This window comes from Choloepus didactylus, chromosome 4 (genome assembly GCF_015220235.1).
Source record: "Choloepus didactylus isolate mChoDid1 chromosome 4, mChoDid1.pri, whole genome shotgun sequence".
NCBI classification, from domain to species: domain Eukaryota; kingdom Metazoa; phylum Chordata; class Mammalia; order Pilosa; family Megalonychidae; genus Choloepus; species Choloepus didactylus.
The window spans coordinates 97,532,713-97,555,513 of NC_051310.1; the positions used below are offsets into that span (position 1 = coordinate 97,532,713).

The 22,801-nt window shown below is 48.7% G+C and overlaps 1 protein-coding gene across 7 annotated transcripts in view; it reads right to left on the minus strand.

Annotated features, from left to right (window-relative positions):
* The window catches only part of LOC119531689 (cell migration inducing hyaluronidase 1), a 169,765-nt gene that overhangs the window by 25,763 nt on the left and 121,201 nt on the right, over positions 1 to 22,801 (minus strand). For 6 of the 7 annotated variants that reach the window (XM_037833228.1, XM_037833226.1, XM_037833227.1 and 3 more), the window contains 5 exons: positions 14,420 to 14,601; positions 12,298 to 12,507; positions 4,051 to 4,256; positions 3,207 to 3,276; positions 2,203 to 2,331 (listed from right to left, as the gene is read on the minus strand). In XM_037833228.1, coding sequence (XP_037689156.1) covers positions 2,203 to 2,331; positions 3,207 to 3,276; positions 4,051 to 4,256; positions 12,298 to 12,507; positions 14,420 to 14,601 — 797 coding nt within the window. The remainder of the gene's footprint in view (positions 1 to 2,202; positions 2,332 to 3,206; positions 3,277 to 4,050; positions 4,257 to 12,297; positions 12,508 to 14,419; positions 14,602 to 22,801) is intronic. The other variant, XM_037833224.1, reaches the window with a different exon arrangement.

Below are 22,801 nucleotides of genomic sequence, written 5' to 3' on the forward strand. Positions count from 1 at the left end.
AGGCCTGAAACCCACATTGCTTTTCGCAGTTAAGAGCCTAGCCTCCAAATCAAAGATGTGTGTGTGCTGTTTCTGGGAAATCTGTCTGCAGAGATTCGAAGGAAATGTTGAACTTAAGTCTCATCCTTCCCTCGGGGCAGGGGTCAGTGACCCTCCCACAGTCCTAATTTGGTTCCTGCCCAACTTGAGAAGAGAACCTGGCTTTCTTAGTTGGCTCCAAAGTGTCCACTTTGTCAGCTGTGGGGTGGATGGGGGGAGTGGAGGCAGCTGGACAATGCTGAACAGTGAGGCCGCCATGCTGTCTTCTTTCATAACCCAATTCTCTTTGCCCCTTTTGAATGCTCAAACTCAGGTTTCCCTTCATCAAGTAACTGGAGGACACTGGCTCTCGCGTTCCTTAGCTGACTTATAATTAAGGAGGAGTGATATGAGTCAGATGATATGGGGACAGAATCCAGCTCTGCCTCTCATGAGCTATGATGCAGACAAGTCCCCGCACCTCTCTAGCCTCATCTGTATTTCCATAAGATGGCTAATGACACCTATTTCACAAGATGGCATGGGGGCTAAATAAGATCACCCAGGTGAGACTGCAGGGACAGGAGCCTCCCTCCGCAGGTGTGGAGTTGAGGCTTCTTGGGTGCGAACACCAGGTGTGGGGGCTCCCCCTTTGCTCAGACTATCAAGTCAGCCCAGTTTGAGGTTCTTCCTCTTCTACCTTTCTCAAGGCCTGCCCCTCCACCTGCTCCTTTGAACCCTGCCTCCCTCCTCATTGGAGGCCATGCCCCCCGCACACACTCCTGCCCTTTCCAGCACCTCCAAACCTTCCAGGCACTACACGGCCCACCTCCCTTGCTCATAGGGAGGCTTCTCAAGGGAAGGTTCTCAGCAAGCAGCTATGCATCCTCTCCCCCACTCCGCAACAGCAAAAAGGCTTCTGTACCTGCTTCTGTGTGGAGACCATTCTCAGAGGTCCATGCAGCCTCAGAAGTGCCCCAATCTGAGGCTTTGTGCTAATTCTCTCCCCCTGGCTGCCAAGGGGATATTGCTGCCTCCCCTCCTCTCCCCACTGCCCTACAAAACTCCCTTCTTTCTTGGTCTCTGGAGCATGACACCGCTGGGGTCTCTTCCTCTCTCTCGTTCCTCCTCACCAGGCCTTTTTCCCCATCCCACCTGCTGGCCCACCTGCTGGCTATAAGCATTTTCCAAGTGTCTATTCTGAGATTATATCTATTCTTTTCAGCCTCCCCTTGGTTGAGTCATCTTTGTTTTGTTTTGTTTTTGTTTTTGGACCCTAGTGTGTCTACTCCCTTCTGGGGGTCTCAGTGTCCTCATCTGTAGCATCAGGGATTGGACTGGGGGACCAGCCTGGTCACCCAGCCTCTATCTACGTGCTTCCCCAGCATTCCCGAGGCCACCTGTGCTTCCAGAACAGCATCTCTGGCCTCAGCCTCACTCCCAAGCTCCATTCCTGTGTCCCATGACTCTGGGCTTGACTGATGTCCTGACTGTTTTTTGTTTGTTTTTTTTTTTTGGATGAAAATGATTATTATTTAAAATTCTTGACCCAGGAATTAGACAGTGGTCCTTGATAGACTGGAGATCTGTCATCTTGGTACCACCTAGCTCGGTGCTGGACACACAGCAAGTGCTAAGGAAATGTTGATGAGCAAATAGAGATGATTGGGGAATTTCTTATTTTCCACCCATCTACTTAGCTCTGTGTAGATGCAGCAACAATTTCCCAAGAAACAAAGCAAAAGAGAGCAGAGGAGAAGATGCTACCCCCACCTTTCTTCAGAAATGTGCACTGATTTTCTTTAGCTTACTGGCCGGGCCTAAAGTTTCATGGTCAAGACTACCCCCATACCCACCAACTGAAGCACAAAATAAAAATACAGATGCTTAGCTTAGAGACAGCCAGGAGGAGCGCTCTCCTCACATCAGCTCAAGAGAAGGCACGTCTTTTCCCCTTGATTCTGACCAGATGCTCAGTCAGTGCCGAGTCAAGAACCGGCATTAGTGTGAAGAACGGCCAGTGGCCTGGGAGGCCTTGGAAGGCTGCTCCATTTTTCAAGACCCATGCCAGGAATGCAGTTGTTCCCGGCTGTAGCCGAGGGGCTGTCCAGCTCTAACTGTCTGCAGGCCTGGGCCAGGGGGACCAAAAGGCCGGTTGTGGAGGTGCAGTCTGGAAAGACTTACCCGATAGTTGGAATGCGCTCGGTTGTTATGGAATTTTCCCAGTGGAATGTGCTCTGAATAACCTGGGGAGTACATTCCCACTGAGGGGCCCGTTGGTACATGGTGAAAAATGAACCAAAATCCAGTTTCCTGTTGAGGGAGGGCACAAGGAGAAAGCCACAGAATTCAGCACCAGCGAGCTTCTCGGCAGGGTAACCAGGGGCCCCAAACAAGGGGTGTGCCTAGTACTATCACCCAGACCCTCACCACCACCCCCAAACACACCTTCACCCAGCTCAGTTCTTGAAGGGAAACAGCAAAACATCTGAGGCAAATGTAATTTGTGGAGCCCCCACAGACTGCTAAAATCCTTCATAGTGTCCTACTCAAGCTCCCAATTACTGGAGCTCAGAGTCATTGCAGGGGTTAAACTGATGTCTGATGGGAGGCTCTCAGAGGTTCACAGAGCTCAGAGTGGGAAGTTCCATCCATGGTCTCAACCTTCCTTTTCATTCTACAGAAGTAGAAACTGAGGCCCAAGAGAACACCTGATCTGCTTGGGGTCTCGCAGAAGGAAAGCAACAGGGAGGGCTGGCTAAGCGCTGCACGAGCTGTGTAGACAGAGTGTTGTGTTTCTATCTTGTCTGCCCCTTCCCAGGTGTGTGTGTGTCTCTGGGCCCTTTAGCACTCCCTGCCTTAGTTTCCCCTAACAGATGGGGATAATAATAGTATCCATTTCACAGGGTTGCTGTGGGATTAAATTATTTTAGCCTAGAATACACTTAAAGTGCTTAGTGCCCAGTTACCTATGACCATCAGTGTTATGAAGTGACAGAGCTGTCACTTAAAACTAAGTCCATCTGACTGCTAGTCTGGTATTTTCCTCTTTACTCCAGCTAAGCCTTCTGCATGGCTATCTGGATTTTAGGCTCAGAATACACAATCCCAAGGTAAGCTATAGCATTATGTCTCCATCCCCACACCCTCCCCTATCTTATACCAAAGAGGGGAGATTTTCCACTCACCTCAGACCCTGCCGCCGCGCAGTTCACGAGGTTGTTGTTGGGATTGGCCATCCAAAAGGTGGACACAGCACTATGGGGAGGGCAAGAGATGGAATGGCATCATATAAAGGGCCACTAGGTCTCCTTTGGCTGCACTGGTAACACACGTCAGGTACTTCAATATTGGTTTGAAAAGCCTCTTATCAGAGATTTGAGAAATCACTGATCTATTGATCTGAAACCCAGTTTTCTCATTAAAAGGCATTGCACTTAAGCACTCAAAATGTTCAGAAGTTGAAAAGGGCATGGCCCTTTAAGGTAGAAGGAGTTTGAGGGTGAAGTCTGAGACTGGCTCTAAAAGGAATATTAATCCAAAGAACCCAGGAAAGTGGCCATTTCAAGGCAGAGGCAGGCTGGCTGCATAGGAAGTGTGCATACACGCTCTCTTGCTCTCTGTCACTCAGTCGCACTCTCGCTCGCTCTCACTCTCATTCTCTTTTTCATGTCTAGATATGGATCCGGGCGTTTGGGACCTGTGTATACATCATGGGAGCCGAGGGGGCACCCCGCTTCCTCTCATCAAAGGAGGACTGCTTGCATCAGGAAAATTCCCACGAATGAGACCCGTGGTTCTCTTGGGATAAGAACAAAGCACTTGAGGCCCACTGAGAAGAGAGAAGACATGTTCTTGCCTTCTCTCTGAGAATCGGTGAGCAGGTCAGAGGTTCAGAGCTATGAGGCCCAAGCTGCTCAGAAGCCCTGAATGTGGAAGTCAGATGCCGAGCTGAGGAGTCAGGGGAGCACGTGCTCACAGTGCCTCCCTGGAGTGGTGCATGGGCACGGAGGGGAGGGGGCTGGTGCTTACTTGCACTCCTGCCTGGGCTTGGGGATGTAGCCCGGGTAGGAGTCTTCTGTGATCATCTTGCACATCTTGCTGTCGCGGTCAGAGGGGAGGAGGGTTCCAGCCTTGACAAGTAGGCCAAGACAGTGGTCAAAGGTATTGCGTTCCTCTGGTCCATCCTCCGTGAAGAAGCAGTGGCCCAAAGAGTTATAGCCCACAACATCCTTGATCTGCAGGTGTCAAGACAATGGAACGTTTCATCCAGGGTTCAATTATTCATATGTTCACTTATTCATTCAACAAACATTTAAAGAGCATCTGCAACATACCAGGCTCTCTGTGGAGCACTAGGGGTTTGGAGATGAACCTGTCACAGGTATTGGGCCTGGGGAGGGCAGGGTAGGGGGGGATGGAGTGGTGACTTTCAAAAGTCCCTTCCAGGTAGAGGTGTTAGGGCCAAGACTCCATGGGGTAGGAAAGGGGACAGAATGTCAGAAGTGGGAAGGATGGATCCGAGAGGAGACCAAGGCCTGGGGTGGCATGGGCCTACTCGGGTGGAAGACACAGCTTACTAGGATTTTATGTGGAGGGATTACACAGCAGAGAGTCCACTGAGTAAGGGTGGTAGGGATGACATAACCCAGGAGGTGGCCTCTGAGCTGGGCCAGGAAGACCTTTTATTGAGACCAGTGTTGACGTTCCTCATTGTGCCCTCACCCATGAAGCCAAGCAGGCTTTTCAGTGCTTAAGCACATCAGAACACACTTACAACCCCTGTGCAGAGAACCAAGAAGAGGGCAAACTCCAGCTCATCAATGTCGTTCTTGGAAATACAGAGTCCGTAGGGGAAGCAGAAAGATCACTTGAACAGATGTCAAGAGGCCTGGGATGCAGTCTTAAGCAGAGCAGCGAACCAGCACAGGGATCTCAGACAAATCTCCCAACCTTTCTTCAACTCACTTTTCCCCACCCTAAAATGAAAGACTTGAATGTCATGATCTCTGGGGCCCCTTCTGGGTCTGAGACCTATAAATTTGTCTATCTTAGAGTAGAAGGGTCCTCAGATAGTGTCTATCCTGACCCCTCCCTCCCATCCATTCCTGGACTCTGCTCACAAGCATCCCTGATGAAACAGGCATCTTCTTCTGCTCAGACACCCCAGATATGAGCCGCTCGCTGCCTCAAAAGGTAGCTCAGTACCTCACGAGGTACCTCACCATAGGACATGGTTGCCGGGGAGAAACACCTCACTCTCTTGACTGAAATCTTCCATCCTTCCTCTCCACTGTGCCCAATGATGTCACCCAACAAGGGAAGCTCTTGCTCCCCTATGATGTCAATTCAACCCATGTGTATTAGTACCTACCACCAGGCCAGGCCCTGGAAAATACACAAGCCAAAGACAACCCACCCACCCACCCCCACTGTCAGGACTGTTAACATTTTAAGGGGCTGCCCTGTGTCCTGTATGGTGTATAGTAGCACTACTATCCTCTACACACAAGATTCCAGTAGCATCCATTCAATTGTGACAGTCAAATATTCCCAAGTGGGAGGAGGGGAGGACAAAATCACCCCCTGTTAGGTAGCACTGATCTAGGGTAAGCACCCCAGTTCCCTCCAGAGTCTCTCCTGTCAGAGTTTGCCTGTTTGCCTGCCCCCTAACACCCAGGCAGCCATCCTCTGGGAACATCCTAGAACAAGAACCCTTCATGTGCCAGTATTGGGCTTGGCTCTTATGCCTTTTAATTTTGTTTAAATCTCACACCACCCTCTAATGAATTCCTTTTTAGAGAAGTACAGTGATCTGTCCAAGGTCACATAACCCAGATGTGCAAAGCCAGGATTTGAACCTCAGTTTTCTGGGTGTGCCCATTCACCACGTAAGGGAGGATCCAAACATAGAAGCCACTCTGTTCCAGGCAAGCTTTCTGTTCCTCTCGGACAGGCGTCCCTCCCTTACTCTTTGTTAATAGGCAAGGGACTTATCTCGAATCCTGTTCAGTCCTTCAGTGAGCGTTTCAGTCAATACCAAGTTCAGCCGATGGGCCACTCCCTTTTCTCCTAGTGAGCTATGAAAGTTTGTTATAAATAGCGTGGAGAGACGAGCATGGAGGAAAAGGCAAGGAAATGTGGGCTGCCTGAGTTGGCAGGGATGTCTGAGATTGAGTCCAACACCTTCACTTTATAGAGTTAGCCACAGCCAGCAGGAGAAGGGTCGTGGAGTGTCCGAGGGCTCTGTTCATCCTCGTGGTGGAGCCGCACTCAGATCCCAGCCTCTGGCCACAACTCTTTTAAATCCTATGCAGCCCTTGCCTGCTGTCTAGATCACGCTTTGGGTAGCTCTTCTTGGAATGGGAGTGAATAATGAATCAGGTCCATTCTTATTATAACAAACACTCCACAAAGAGATTCCCTCTCAAGATCCTTTTGATGTGCTACAGAGAGAAAAAGCCTCATCGAGAGGAAGACAATAACTACTGTTTATTGTGTGTCAAATGTTTTACACGTGTTATGTCATTTAATTCTTATCACAACTATTATCCTTAATCCACAGATGACACTGAGGCTTAGGATATTGCCCAAGGCCACTTGCCCTACAAGGACAGAATTGGGACTTGCTTCCTGATTTGTCTGATTCCATAACTTGGGTGCTAATCAATACTCAACAGTGCAGGGGGGGAATAATCCTCTCACATTGGATTGTTTTTCTTTCTTCTCATTAGGAGCAGGGTGGGGCAGGCATATAGGGAAAAAAGGGAAGCAAGAAAAAGTAGAAGAAAGCACTGGGTTGGGATTAAAAGATAAAGGTTCAAGTCTTGGCTCAGTCACAAGCTTGCTGTGTGACTTGCCTGCCTGTCTCAAGTACGACAGGGTGACTTCAAAAGTCCCTTTAGCGCTAACATTCTACAACTTAGAGCATTTCCCAAAATTAAATATTTAAACTGTGGCATAGCTTGAGATAGGTAGACAGAGAGACGATAGGTGATAAATTGGTAGATTTTAGCTGGATAATCAAACTTACAGACTTACAGGTGAGTACCAAGCCCCTACGCTTGCTAATCAGAAGTCATGTGTAAGCTCCCTAAGGCTCTTGGCAAAATTGTATTTTTCCTTATCTTATGTTCTCCTGGACTTCTTCCCTGTGGATGGTTGGAAGTTACGGAAGTGATCCCTGAAAGCTGTTTTTAGTCTCCAGTTGTTGACAGATGGAGTCTAGGCATGAGAATTGAAGAAGAAAATTCCTTCCTTTGTCCGACAATCGAAGACCCAGAAACAGCCATGAGGGACTTGTTCAATTAGGGTGACCATTTAGTTTGCCATCTGAACCAGGACCCTTTGTGAGTGAAAGGGGGTGCTACTAATAATTGAGCTGGGACAACAGGTATAAAATGGGGAGGTTCTGTGCAAACCAGGACATGTAGTCACCCCAGTTATAATAATTTCTACTGTCAACCAATACCAAGCAAGAAAACGAAATTGCTGTTTAAAACAAATTCAAGCAGGAGTCAACTGTACCTGTTTTGCTTTCTAGGGTGGGTGTGACATACTTCATATGAGTGAGAAACTTGACAACAAATTTCATCATGTTAAAAAGTAGAATGTAATGACCACGTTTCTATTGTTTTTGTTTGAGCTGCTAAAGAGAAGAGCCTTGGCTTGGGCAGCCATTTGTTTAGCTGAGTGTTTTAATGAGTTTTTGAATATGCAAATAGAAGCTGGGAAAGGAAACAGAAAACCAAATTACTCTTTCTAAAAAGGAAAGGAATGAGTTTCTAAGCCCCCAAAAGAAGGGAGTTGGGAGGAAAAATTGGGAGGAGTCAAGAATGCAATGAGTTTTTTTTTTTTTTCAGGGATGGGGTGGGAATGGTTGAGGCTTGAGGGAAAGCACTGGGTCCCTTGAGATATTAATAAGGAAAGGGGGGAGAGCTGTGGCTCCAATTTGAGTTGTTTCTTGAGTTAATTTCTAAGGTATCCCTTCCACCTTTCCATTTCTTGCCCCAGTCTGCCAGTAATAGCCCTGGGCCTATGAAATTTGGGGGAAACCAAGGACAAGAGTCTGGGTTCCACATCTGGGCTTATGTGGGAGGGAGAGATGAGAGCAGCTGCATGGTCAAGAATTGAGACTGGGAATTTAAGAAACCATAAAAAGGAGTGACCAGGAAAAACAGAAGACTTTCCCACAATTCCAGAGCTTTGAGTTTGGAGGAGAGGACACTGGGTTTCCCGCTATATATGTATGGGGGCTCAGGCCATCTTTACTAGAGTACCAAAGAAAAGGCATCTCCCTGTGGCTGGAGGCTGGGAGACGGACTGCAGTCCACGTGAATGGTGTCCCCTGCAGTCGTACAGGGAACAGCCTGCATGGCCAGATGTGGCAGCCTCTTAGGGCCAGTGATTTCAAGTGTCTGGCTGCTTTAGGAGGCATTTTTGGGAGGTAAAATGTGTTGAAAGGTGACACATTTTGAGTAATGAATGAGGTGGGGAAGAAGGAAAGGAAGTGGTTTATTCTCCCACATACTCCTCTACCTAAAAGAAGGAAGGAAGAGAAAACAAGACCCATACTGGAATCTTTTCTACCCGACTCAAAAGTACTGGAATGGATTCAGTTGCCTCCAGGAGGGAATAAGAATGTGATTCCCTGTTTCTGGTCTCAGAGCTCAGAAACACACATTAAAGATGTCCATCTTACCCCTCATTTGTCCAGCCTGCAGATAATGTGTAATAGAGCCTTCCTTTGAAGGCAGGCTTTCCCACGTCTGCCAGCATCCTGGAACTTTGGTACTCTAACTACTGTGTTTTGAGAAGACAACATCAGCAGTGTCAATATCATGAGAGCATTTCCCAAATTGTTCTGTGGAACACTCATTCTGTGAGATGCAATAGATATGTGAAGAAGGGGTTCTGTGGTTAAATGAGTTTGGGCATCGTTAGGATACTCCGAGTTAGCCTTTACAATGCTAGCATGTATTATGAATTTCCAATTTCCAAAGAGGGAGAGAGGATATGTGTGCAGTGTTTGCCAAAGCCATTTAACTGTAGAATCCACACTTTTTTTTTTTTTTTAGTGGGGATATCTATTATCATCTCATGGAACCAGTGATGTTTACACAGAAATAGTTAGATATAGAAGCACATAGTGATAATACTGTTTCATGTCAGTGCTGTGTATGCATTACCTGGTTTAACCTTCCCCCAGATACTTTGAGGACCATTCTATCAGCATCCTCATTCCACAAAGGAGGAAATGAAAGCTCAGAAAGTTTTTATAGATCCCCCAAGGTCCCACCAGCTGCATTCAGACCCAGGTCTCTGTGCCTCTGCTCTTTAACCTCAGTGTTCTGTGGCCACACGTAATATTTGCTATGGTAAAAAAAAGACAAGAGCAAAGAGTTGGATGAGGATGGAAAAGGGAGCAGTGGGTTTGTTGAGTAGAGGCTCTTTGGTGACATTGCTGAGTGGCATTGTTGAGAGTCGTCACCAAGGTGCATGGGAGCAGAAATTTAGAAACCACATTTTGTCAGTTAGGAGGGGAGTAAGAAGTTGGAGTAGGAGATGTCGCACAGTCGGGCCACTCTGCAAAAGTTGGTGATGAAGAAAGGGAAAGGGCATAGGTGGCTGCGCAAGGGGGAAATAGGGGTAAGGAGACTCTGTTCTCTGAGGATGGAGGACTCCAGAGCATGTCTATGGAGGATGGGACAAAGGAGACCACAAGTTAAGGTTTTCCCAGGACATTATAGGATCAGCTTAGGGGAAAACTTAAGGCACCCCTCAGCTCTGCAAATCTAGGAACCCCTCTTTTTAACAAGCCAATGACTGCCTCTATGAGATCTAGGGATCCTCCAGATTTGGGGTGGCATTGGGGAATTGTCTTCCATGATGCTACTACCGCATGGCCTCTGCATTCTCATGTTAGAATAAAGTCTTTGTCTATAGTTGGCCTTCTTTGAACCACCAGCTTAAAATATCTTCCCAAACATAGCCATTGGTAAGGCCTTCGAGACAAAATGAAGGAAGCAGATATAAAATACCAATGGAGGTTTTCCAGCTTCTGAGGCAGAATGTGGAACTCTCTGCCCCAGTGATGGAGCATTTGTAAGGTGAGATTCCAATCCATAAACCAACCCCTCCTACCCAAGGGTGCAGCTTTGGGGGAAGGGCACTGAACACATTCTGTTTCCTTGCTGCCTCTTGGGCTCAGAGAGCTGGAGGCCTGCACTTCTAGATTCTAAGCCATGGCAATTGGGTTTCACCTTGGAAAGGCTGCGCAGGGCTATGGGTGCCAACCCTAACCCACCAGCTTAGCCATCAAGCCTGACCCTGAGCTGAGTGGGGTTGGGAGCCCGATGTGGCCTCCAGCACAGGGCCCACAGCTGGCACCTCAGACAGACTTGTGCATGGTGTCTGGGCTGCATGGCATCTGGCTGACACCCAGGGAGCTGAAGGATGGTCCCTTCCAGGTTGGCAGTGGCATTCCTCGGGGCTGGAGAGGAGGAAGGCCTTGGTATGCAGGGTGGGAAGGGTTTCCTGGTTCTGAGAAGTTACCCAAGACTCTGGCTCCAAGATTCTACCTCTTCTGTGAGTGCAGCTCACCCACCTGGCCTCCCCAAATGAACCAGTTCTGTGGGCTACTCCTCCCTTGCTGCCTGCCCTCCTGTACCCACACATTCATTGGCTTCTGTCTCTTCATTAACTCAGACTCCTGGTGAAAGGCTTGTGCTAGCTCTCCCAGCCTCTCCTTAACCTGCATCCTTGCAGAGATGCTCACTCTCAGCACTGTCCTGACGGATGACCCTGGGTGTCACAAGTCCCTGACCCCACCCTCAGCACTTCTTGCCCCTCCGTTGCCTTCCAGAGAGCTCATTCCCGTGGCTGGGACCTGGTCAGTACTCTAAGCAAGGCTTGCTCTTACCAAAATGGGAAAAAAAACATTCCACACTTTCCAAAACTTTTCAAACTTTTCTAACAGAGACAGCTATCATTTTCTCCATATAATGAAACAGATGACCTGACTGATTAATTCGCTTGCCTGAGAGCTACACGGCAAAACCACAAGGTGTGTGCTTGCCCTGACTCAGGACCATTTCTACCCAAGCCAACCCACATCTGCAAGTTTCCACTTGTCTTGATATTTTTCTCTTTATTAGAGTTAAATTTGGGCAAATTTAAACTAAATCAAAGCACAACACTTTCAGATGAATGCTTAAATCAAGTAATGCTCTCAAGACTGAGACTTTTGATCTTTCTTAACCAATTCTAGATTGTTCTTTTCACCATGTATTCCGATCATAATCACCAACGTGAGTGAGAATGTCTATATTTTGCTTCATTGTATTAATTCAGTGAATTATGTACCTATTCTGTGTGGGCCCTGAGGACAGAAGAGCAAACAAGACAGACCAGATTCCGGCTCCCAGTCATGGGAGTGTGAGTAAATGAGCATGTTCTTTGTTCATTTAATCTTTGAAACAACCGTGTGAGCTAGGTAGTGCCATCATCCCCATTTTACAGAAGTGTAAATGGAGGCAAGGAGAAGCCACACGACTGGCACAGGTTCACACAGTAAGTGGCAGGACCCAGATGGGAACCCAAGTGTCTGCTTCAATGTGTTCTACTGCTTCCCTGACAGTCTGAATTTATTGTAAATCCTGTTTCTTTCAGCTTCAGCCAGAAAATATTTGCCATTGCTTCTTCCATGAGCCAGAAAAAATCCCACATCTTGCACCAATTTCTTCAGCTGCAGCCCTTCTACCCCATGATGAGGAGAATTAGCCCCAGATTGTGATCAGCCCTTCCTCACGAGTTTACCAACGAGGCCCTGCGTCTTCCCCATGGCCCTTGCAGCTCATGAATCCTCACAAGTGCCCTGTGTTTGGTGTTCTTTTTCCACTTGATGGAGGAGGGCACTGGGGTCCAAAGGGTTAAACATCTTGCGTCAAGGCCCACAGTGCATAACCTGTGGGTCATGCCCTCAAATCCAGGTCCTCCTAGACTGGGCTGCAACGCCCATGCTCTCTCCTCTACACTTGGTGGGAGGTTTTAGATCAGAGAATTTAAAATGCAGAGACAGCCGGTCCTGCTTTATAATGGAAGAACATTATAATGGAACAGAACTGAAAGTGGCTACAGGCCCTGGGTACATCCCTTTTGCTTTCTTCATCTTCCCATCACCACGCCCTTGGGGTAATGTTCATTCTATATGGTGTCAAGCAGGGGTCACACACTCAAATGCCCCCAGATCTCTTGCTTCCCTGGGAAGGATGTGCTTACCAGCAGGCCATTGGAACCGTGGACAGTGACGCAGCGGGAAAACGTGTGGTGGATGGAGAGGTCCCTCACATACGTAGGCGGATCGTAGCCCCCTTTTTCATCCACATCACCCACCAGGTGGAAGTGAATTGGGTACTGACCCAGCAGCTGCTGTCCCATGTGTTTCAGCTCCACACCCTCCAGGTGTGCTGCCTTAAACCCCAGTGCAAACTGGGAGAGAAAAGGTGAGAGTCAGACAGCGTCCATGAGGTACTTCCTGATCCCCCTGGCTGATGCTCACATTTTGAAAAGGCAAAAGTTGCCCAAACGGCTTCGTGAATTACCGCCCTGGGTACTCAGTAAATTAAAGATGCTCTCTGCATATGGGCTAAGCGGTCTGCCCCTTTTTATGCTGAGAGAGACCAGCAAGGTGCTGCTAATGATACAGAGATGTTTCAAGGCAATAAATTGCTCAGAAGAGAGGTTCAGAGGAGCTGTGCAGTATCTGGTGTTGCTTCAGCCCCCCTTCCCTCCCAGCCACTGAGTATTCTGGGGAAAGGATAACCTAGGAGAAGCTGGGAAAAGCATGCCCTAGAAAGGTTGGGGAATTCAGGTTAGGGTAGACAGTGGGGCAGCAAGAGTCATCACCCACCACTGAGGCCCTCTCCCAGCAGAGGGAAGGTGGATGCTGAGCCAGGGGTCTTCTCGAGACCGTGCACTCTGGGAGTGTGCATGAGGAGCAGTGGGCCGAGCCTTGCTCAGTGAGCACTCACATGCTCCCTTCTCTGTACACCCAGAGCCATGCTAGCTTGCTCAAGGGAACCATCTACCAACACAGAATACCTGTACTCCAGGAATGCACCAAAAGCACAGTCTGAAAATTAATCCTATAAAAAGTTGGGCTCAGCCTATTTCAACTAGGGAAGGATGCTCTTAGGGACATACTAATCATTCCTTCCCAAAGTGTCAATTCAAATGCCATCTCCAGTAGTGGCTGTCCTGGAGAGCTGTGTTGAGAATGATTCTGAGGCCTACTTTGGGCTCAGTGGGAAAGAGTACCTGATCACGCAGAAATTACTTTCAAGTTTGCAAAGGCTGTCACAGCGGCTTCTATACCATATGCTGGCTGTTTCTAGTTTAGTCTCTCTAATGAGGTTCTCCACTGAGGACAGGGCTGCCAGTCTCACCCCCTCATCATCCCCAGAAGATGACTGGAAATATGTAAAAGCGTCTTTGGTGGTTACAGTGACTAGGTAGCACTGCTATGATTTAATGATAATAGGGTAGAGATGCTAAAAATCCTATAACATTGGCCCGCACAACAAAGAATTGTCTCACCTAAATCATCAGCAGTGCCCCTATTATGAAACTCTTAAACCACATGCATTCAGCTTTGAGAGAATTGTCTTCACAGGACTGCAACATAATACTATGCTCTCAGTTTTGGTCCCAAGTCACTGAAAGCAGTGGCCACATGAACTTTTGTGTGTCTTGTGTTATTCAATAGGCCAGGTAAAGACACTTCATGTAGTGATGCAAAAGAAATTCCTCTTTGAGCTTCAGGCTAAGAAAAACCAAGCCCCAATGAGACAGTGTCATTTTTCCTTTATTACATGGTGAGAACTCTGTAGTCTTGACTCTCTTTCAGGAAACTAAAAGGTAAATTTAATGCTAGACCTTCTAGTTCCTCTCCCCTCCTTATTGTTTTATCCTCATTTTAAGGAGTTGATTGTAAATATGGCTTTTTGTGTGAGTTAAAGCCAGTCATTTTAGGAAGTGATCAGGTGAAATAAAAATGAAATAAATGATTGGGGGTTGAAATCACAGAGGCTGGCAGTGCAGAGTGACGTGGACGGTCACCTGGGGGAGGGTCACTCCCAAGTTGAGTCCATCTCTCTTGTTCCCCAGTATTGACAGGTGGAGCCTCATGCCAATGGAAATATATAAGACTTCTCCCACTCCCCGAAGGCACTCTTCCCTTGGTAAAAAAATCCTTCCTCCTCCTTCTCCCTCATCCCCTGCTCTACCAAGAATCCCTACCCATAGGCTGGCATCGTGGGCATTATCCCAGTTAGGTTGGAGCCAGTGCCCCATGTCACATCCCATTTCGCAGGTAGACTGTCTCAGCTGGGTAGGCTCATACCTTGATGTGACCCCCAAAGGTGTCAAAGTCAAAGAAGCTGCAGATGTGGTTGCTGTACGGGTAGCATGCGTCTTCCATCTCCCCCATCACCATGATGTTCCGGCTCAGGAGCCCAACCTCGGCCCGCATGTCCACACCATCTATCTCCTCCCCGATGTGCAGGTACATTGGTTTCCCTAGTGCAGAAAGAGGGGAGAGTGGGAGATAACAGGTGCTGCATGCCCACTGCGTTTGTTCCAGGACCCCAGCCAAGTGCTCCACAGATGCTACCCGTCCTGTGTGCATGGGACTCCCTGGTCCCACTTTATAGAAGAATGAAGCCTGGGGAGGTGAAGCCACTTGGCTGAATGTAGAGCCAGGACTCACAGGCATGCATGCTTTGGTCTGTGTTTTAGCTAGGCACGTGCTACCCAGAGGAACTACATTTTCCAGTCTACCCTGCAGTTAGATGTGGTCCTAAAGCATGAGCACAAGTGACAAGTGTAACCTCCAGGCTGCCCCTCTTGCTCTTCCCTGGTAGGCTGGAATGTGGATGTGTGTTGGTGGGTCAGCCTTGCCCAAGCAGATGAGAGCCATGTCCTAGAGATGGCAGAGCAATGCAAGGGAAGAAACCTGGTCTCTGGATGACTTCACAGAGCTGACGCCCTGGACTGCCTACCAAGTGGGATTCTTACAGGGATAAAATAAGCCCTCTTTCTTGTGAAAGCCATTGTTTTAAAGGAGTGCAAATCCATATTCTGTTAAGGCAGGCAAATCCTCATGTGGAGTGCGTATCCACAGCCTCATGCTCTGGAAAGAGCCAGGTTGGAACTTCGGTGCACTGCACCGTGCTGGGCTCTGGATGTCTCAGTGGTACCACATGGAGCAGTGGAGTAGAGCCTGCACCCTACTCTGTGTTCCTTCCAGCCCTGGAGGAAAGGAAGCTCTCTCCCCTTGTGCTACTGGGCCACTGACCCCATCCCACTATCCCTTCCCATGTTATCAAGGTCCTTGACGCCAACAGCTCAGCCCTTCCAGTAGCCTCATTTCTCTCCCTATTCTGGCTCCTTCTGTTCCGTATTTAAACTTTTCTAGGCCTTCCTATCCTTAAGAAACTAACAAACAAAAAAGCTTTTTGCCCCACTCTGCTATCCCTTCTAGCTATTGTCACTCTCTCTCCTGACTGGTCAGAGTCCTGAACTCATGGCTTATACCTGCCTCCGTTTTCACTCCACAGACTCCCTCTTTAACCACCCTTAACCCGGATTTCACTACCACTTTTCCATTTAATCCGTGGCTAAGTCCACATAAGTTTTTCCCTTCCAGTGTCTTCCTCTTCCATCTGTGCAGAAAATATATTTTAAGAAAGGTACAGGGTGACAAGAGTTCAAACTTTGGAACTGTCTTTGACTTAGAGTCCCAAATTCTGCTTCCAAACAAACCCCAAATTCTTTTCTGGAATAAAGAGATTTTATCTTGGTTTTAAATGTAGCTCATCCCTGAGACTGCTGACCTGACTGGCAGGCATTTTCTCTTCCATTTCAGCCTGCAATTACAGAGAGAAACAATCTCCCTTGAGGGTTTGCAGCCTGAACCACACCACCTACCCCACTTGATTCCGACATGGTGACCTTGACTTGAGCCGTACAGACCTTGTCCCAGAGCCCAGTTGAAAAGGCCACAGTTATAATTAGGCCTCCAACTTCGCCCACTGACAGTGACCTTGTGCTGATCTTTCATCCACAGGAAAGCTGACTCCCCTGCCCACCCATTCACCCAACGCACATCCTGTGAGTCTGCAATATTTCGGAGGATGTTTATTGTTTTGGAATTCTGCCAACTCAGTGAGGTGGTGGTTTCTTTGAAGCATCTTAGTTCAAGAGGTAAAATTGGTGCATGGGAAAACTGAGAAAATATCTTCTTTGAAGTCTGTATTAGTGTCCTGTTGCTGCTGCAACAAATTACCAAAAACTCAGCTGCTTAAACACACACAAATAGTTCTGGGGTTCAGAATTTCAAAAGTCAGTTTCACTTGGCTAAAGTTGAGGTGTTCATCTCAAGATCCTCAACTTATCCAAGGGACCATTTGCAGGTTCTGAGATTAGGATGCATGCATATTTGGGAGCCATTATTCATCCTATCACAGAGCTATCGCCAAAAGTCTCAGGTCATAAAATACATTAACTTTACAAAAGGTCTGTTTACTATAATGTACTTTAGCATCTCTTGTCCCCTGAGACTTTCTGATGTCAAGCGTCTGTGCCCCTGCCAACAGGGATAGGAAGGAGGCAGTATGTGGGGGCTATTGGGCCTTCAGTTACATTGAAGATTCTGACCTCAACCAGAGCAGAGAATTTACAAGAATTTAACTCTGCAGAATGCTGGGTCCCTTCCTCCTGTGCACCGCATAGGGACATAGTTCTTCGCAATTCTAAGGTCCGGGAGCAGGGTCCTCCTGGGTCACCCATTTGGAAGCCTCTCCTGTCTCTGGCTCATCTCATACCCATGGGCTCTGTGGCCTCCGCCAGCATGCCAATTATGAGCCTTTGCAGGAGGGGAGGCAGAACCTTCGCCTGCAAGAGCTGTGCACCAGGTTCTCGTGCCCACTGACCCTGGGGAGCCAGCCAGAAAGCAGCACCTGGACCAGCATCTGATGACTGATGAGAAAAGAGCCTCACATGTGTGCCGGCTTTCAACACCATGACTTCAGCAAAGGTTATAGCAAAAACTGGTTATAACAGGCAGTCTTTCCTACTCCCTGTTGGTCTGCCTGAGACCTTCTCAGGGCTGCACTGCATTCTGAGGTTCTTCCTGCTGAATTCTCCTTCCTCTCCTCTCTCCCTTCCAGGGTGTCAGTCCCGCATCCTGGACTGAAGATCCCGCCTATTCCTGCCCCTCCCTCTTTTATCCTTCACGGGCATTTACCCCAGTAAACCTCCTTCTGTCTTGACACATCTTCCTTCTTTGTTTTTGCCTTGTGGGTGGAAGACCTTGGGGTTCTATGCAGAAATCAAAGTCTTTTCAGCACCCTCTGCTTCCCTGCCTTTCCTAGTCTCCCAAACTACCCTTGTTTGGTCTCCAAACTCCCTGCAGATAAATGGGTCAACAAAGCTGTACCTTCTTTTTCACAGAACTGGTATAACTTTCTCTCAGGCTTCCAGGCCCCTAGTGTTCCAGGCCCTGGGCCTCCAGGTTTTCTGGATCTAGACCCTCTTTTCTTTAGTAGTGGACCTCTTAATGGAAAGCTCTACATCCCAAGAAACCCCCAAAGGTTTCCCCAGCAAACCAAGGCCCTCTGACTGTTCTTGGGGAACAAAGGAAGAAGTGACAGCCAGTGCCCTAAGAGGCAGCCCAGAGCTTCCCACAAACTGGCCAAAGCAAGGGACAAGAGAGCCTGAGGGACTGGGTCCTAGGAGGTTCTGTGAGAGCATGCTTCCCAAAGGGATGAGCCCCCCGCACCAAAGAGTTGAGCGCACTGAGGGAGCCAGGTTGCACAGAGAGCAGAAGACTCGGACCTTCCTGCACAGAATTTAGCAGGAAGAACCTCAGAATGCAGCAGGCATGGGAGAGGGGTTTCTATGCAGCACTGAGGAGCTTGACTCCCTGCCTACCAGCCTGCAGGATCTATGGAGAGGACCCCAACCTCCACGTGGGCTCATCTCCCCTCACTCCCACCCCATTCCTTCTGCTCCAGCCAGACCATCATCCTTCCTTGAACATGTCTTCGCTATTTCACATCTCAGAACTCTTATGCAGGCTGCTCCATTTACTTGGGACATCCTCTTCCCATGTTGCCCAGGTAACAAACTGCTTTGTCCTTTGAGATCCTGCTCAAATGTCTCCTTCTCAGTGACATCTCAGAGCTCTCATGGTTAGCTTTTCCTTCTCAGTATTTCCACAGGACTTAGCAGAGGCAGGGAACCAGGACACACATCCCCAGTCCTCCAACCATCGCTCACATGAAGTATGTTTCTGTGCTCTGGGGACCACTTTCAATTTGTCAGCATCTCCCTTAAAATAGGGTGGCCAGGAGAACAGAGACCAGAGGCTCCCGCTCCTGATGTCAGTCAGAGGGCCTTCCTCAGGGTCCCAGTATGGGGGAGGGTGTGAGGACTGTGGCTTGGAGCCAGGTGTTCCGCTGGGATCCTAGCTCAGACTGTGGCAGAGTCCCTGAGCATGTTTAAGCTCCCTGCACCTCGGGCTCTTCATCCATAAAATGAGGATAACAATAGCACTCATCTCATCAGGTAGCTATGAGAGATACATGAGTTAATCTGTGAATGTGCTTAGAATGGCACCTGGCACATGGTAGGGATCAAGTGTAACAGAAGTGACACCTACAGCTGTCACTGGCATTGTCCTCAAGTTAAAGCTGGAACCCAGGGCTCTGACCACTAGCTTCCCACCTATAATGACTGGCAGTTGGTAGAAAGCAGGTCTGGCAACTGTCTTTGTTCCACGGGGGAAATCAGCCAGGCAGATGGAGGGACTGTGTTTATCAGACTTCTGTGAGCCAAGCACATGTGCGTCAGACTGAGAGCCCCGAGAATTATCCCAGTCCCACCACTTCTTCCCCCCAAAGCCTCCTATCGGGGCCTTCAAACAACGCGTCAGCACCGTCCTCCTCTGCGGCAGCCGGTTTATCTGTCCTGCGGCTGCATTCACAGGCCCCTCCCAGCCTGCTATTCCGGGGAAGCTGTGTGCCCTGACGGCCCAGCCTCCCACCCTGTCTGCAGAATTCTCCCACCGGCCTCCACCCCTCCTTTCCTCTCGCTGCACTGGTACAGGAAGGACAACCAGAGAAAAGCAGAATTGGCTGTGCCAGATCTTTCCCAAATAATCTGGAAGGATCACACGAACCCTAGGCAAGGGGTGGGAGGAGGCCTCGGGAAGTAGAGGGGCTCACTGCAGTCGCCCCACATGGGGCTTCAAACACTAACTTTCTTTCCTGGCAGGTACCCCACAGATGCCCTAGGGCCCCCCTCCACACACGCACACACACACACACACACACACACACACACACTCACGCACACCGGACCTTCTCTACCCTGCAGACATGGTATTAGGCCTGGTATTAGGTGAAGAGAAGAATAAGCATCAAGGATTTCCAGTGGGAGAAGCAGACACATGTACTCAGGAGGGCCCAGGAAGCCTGGGGCTGAACTTGCCTGCCTTTCTCAGACCTTCGGGGGTGAAGGCACAGACTCAGGGGGACTCGGGCTGGAGGGCCCCAGGGAGGCAAATTCAAACTACAGAGCCCCTAAGGCTCCCCCTGCAGTCACCTTCAGTCTGAGAGGCAGGGATCAGGTCCTCCACGGAGGAAGGACTCAGTAGCATGCCTAGCTTGGAGCCAGATGGTTCTGAGTTTGAATCCTGGCTCAGATAGTGACCTGCTTGGTCTACACAGGTGCCACCCATTAGAAATTTCTATGCTCATGGCAATGCTTTATTCCAATATGGTAGCCAAGAGCTACTTGTGACTATGAAACACTTCAAATCTGGTTAGTGTGACTGAGGATCTAAATTTTTAATTTTATGTAATGTTAATTAAATTTAAATTTAAACAGTCACTTGTGGCTGGTGGCTATTGTATTGGACAACACAAATCTAGACATTTAATTTCCAGGAACCTTGATTTTCACGTCTGTATCATGGAGAAAACAGTAGTACCCACCTTATTAGGCCAATATGTAGAGTGACATGTTTGGCATTCACTCAAAAATGGTTAATAAACAATTTATATAGCATTATTTACAGGTGTGGGGGATGGTTACAGGAGAAGTGGGAAGGTTGGGATGAAAGCAAGGCAGAAGATCAAGGAGATTCCAGTTGCCATATCTGAATGTACTGGGAATCACATTGTGGTTGGCAAAACTTTGAAAGAATTTTTTAGAAGATTCCTGCATTTTTATTTGGATGTTGCCCCATCTGTCACCCATAGGAAAACTCTTAAAATGCAAAAAGGTCCATTTGCTGGACTTTGGGGGCAGTGAGGAAGGGGGATCCAGGAGGCCCTCTCCGCAGCCAACCTGGGGAGCAGAGCCCCAAGAGACAGCTGGGGAGGGGGAGGGACAGTTACAGAAGAGAGAAATAGGTGGAACCCTCGCTCCATATTAATTGGAGTGAGGGTCAGATGGAGAGCCAAGAAATGGGCCTGGGTTGCAGCAGGAGAAATGTGAGCCTCCTCCAGAGACAGACAGGCAGATACACCCCTAAATGGGGCTTTCCCAACTCTGCCCACGAGGAGGGGCTATTTTCTTGTGGGCCCCAATGCTCCTGAGCAGAGTGAAGTGGACAGTCCACTCCAAGTCGAATAACTTTAGGGGAGTCGGGGGAAGCTGGGGTGTGGGGTGGGAGGAGATACAGACTCAGGCAGTAGTAACCCAAGGGAGCTCGGAAGGTCCTGAGGAGAATTTGGCAGTTTCTCCACTTTTCCTTTCCTTTCTTGGTACTCAGGCCCAGAGGCAGCTCCATCCCACTTTCCGTCCAGCCTCAAAAGGCCGGAAGAAGCAGCTGGGCCCGTTGCTCAGACACTGTCAAGAGGAGGAGCAACCCAGCATGAAGGCCAATGCGCACTGCTGGGTGGGCCAGACAGGCCCTGACATCATGTGGACCCTCGTTCCTGGGGCTGCCCTTGGCACCCACATGTCTTGGGTATCCAATCAGGACCTGCTGAAAGTGAATTCCTCCCTCCAGAGCCTCGGGGCACACAACAATGGGGTGCACTGGAGGGCTTGTCTGAACAGACCAGAAGCACCCTTCTCCCCAGGAGTGCTCCTACTTCCACCTCCACCCAGGCAAGGGTCCAAGGTTTGCCTTTGCAACCTCCCGGGTGGCCCCCAAAACTTCCCCAGAACCATGGATCACCTTACAATGAGCAGTGACATCAGCTCAAATGGTCTGAACACCACTCCTGCCGAGAACCCAGGGGACACCAGACATCCCAGAAGACCCGTACACAACACATTGTCCCTGGGGACACAGAAGGCATCTGGCAGGGACCCAAGCTCTAACAATCCCTGGGAACTGGCTGCTCTTGGTGCCCTCCTGTAAAGGCGGGTATAGGAGTCTTTCCTTGCTATGAGAAATCCGGGGCAATCCGCCCTTCAGTGGCTTTCCATTGCACTCAGAATAAAGCCCCAAACTGCCACTGTAGCCTCTCCCTCTCTCCAGCCCCATGCAGCCCTCACTTTCTCCACTCCAGCTACTCTGGTCCTCTTCTGTAGCTGGGACACTCCATGCCTGCTCCTAGCAAAGGGTCTGTGCACATGCTGTTCCTCTCTGGCAGTACCTCTCTTCCCTCATTAACTTCTACTCTTTCTCCAGATCTCCATTCAGTCATTAATTTTTCTGGGACTTTGCCAAATCTTCCTTTCCTATGCTTCCCATGACCTTCCATATTCCTCCTGCAAAGCAGTGATCTCGCGTGGCATTCTATCCTTACTGGGATGACTCCTTGATGGTATCTGTTTTCCCTGCTGGATCGTGGGCTCTCTGAGGACAGGGCATGCATCCGTCTCACTCAGCCTGGCATCTCCGGGGCCCAGCACATTGCCTGGCACACAGCATGTGCTGTTTAGCTGTTTGTTGAATAAATGATGAGATGCTCCTTCCCACCTCCCCACATCTGTCTCTGTCAATGGAAAAGCCAGGGTGCCCGCCCAGCCAGGGGTGGGGGAAAGGCGGGAACACGCCTTCACCAAAATGGCACCCTCACCTTGAAGCATGAGGACAAGTAGAAAAATAACTGCAGACCTACAACATAACCTCATCTGTTGGTTAATAGTTCTGATAAAAGTAGTTGGCTCACATCTCTCCAAAAGCCCCTTTACCTGAAATTTGCAAAGGAACGGAATTGATAAACACAGCTACCGAGTGGTATGTGATTGACACATGTAGCTACTGAGTGGTTTTCTTGGGATTTGAATCCAGGTGTCTGATTCGAGAGCCTATGTTCTTTAAGCTATTCTGTCCCTACCAAAAAAAGGTCTTCCTCAAAGTGCCTCCTTGGAAGGTGACCAAGAGCAGGTCCCCATCTGTTAGTATGGGTCAAACCACAAATAACCACTCCCAGAGCATCTTTGTATAAAACTATTTCCAGAGTTGCTGTTCTCACTGTGGTGTAGAATCCTTCATATGAAAACCCATGTGACAGATTCCTCAATAGCTCGGCACTAAAAAAGTTGTCCTCTCGTTTATTGGATAATGATATTTAAGTAATTTATGACATTGCCTTCTCTGCTCTGGCTGCCAGGAAGCTCGGAGATAAATTTTGTGGTCTATTTCAGTAGCTTCTATTAACTCCAGTTTTCCCCTCAGTTTTTGTTGCATTTATTCTCCTCCCTTGAGTTCTTTGTTACTTAGACCTTTGTTTTTCATTCTGCTTTTTTTTTTCTGGTT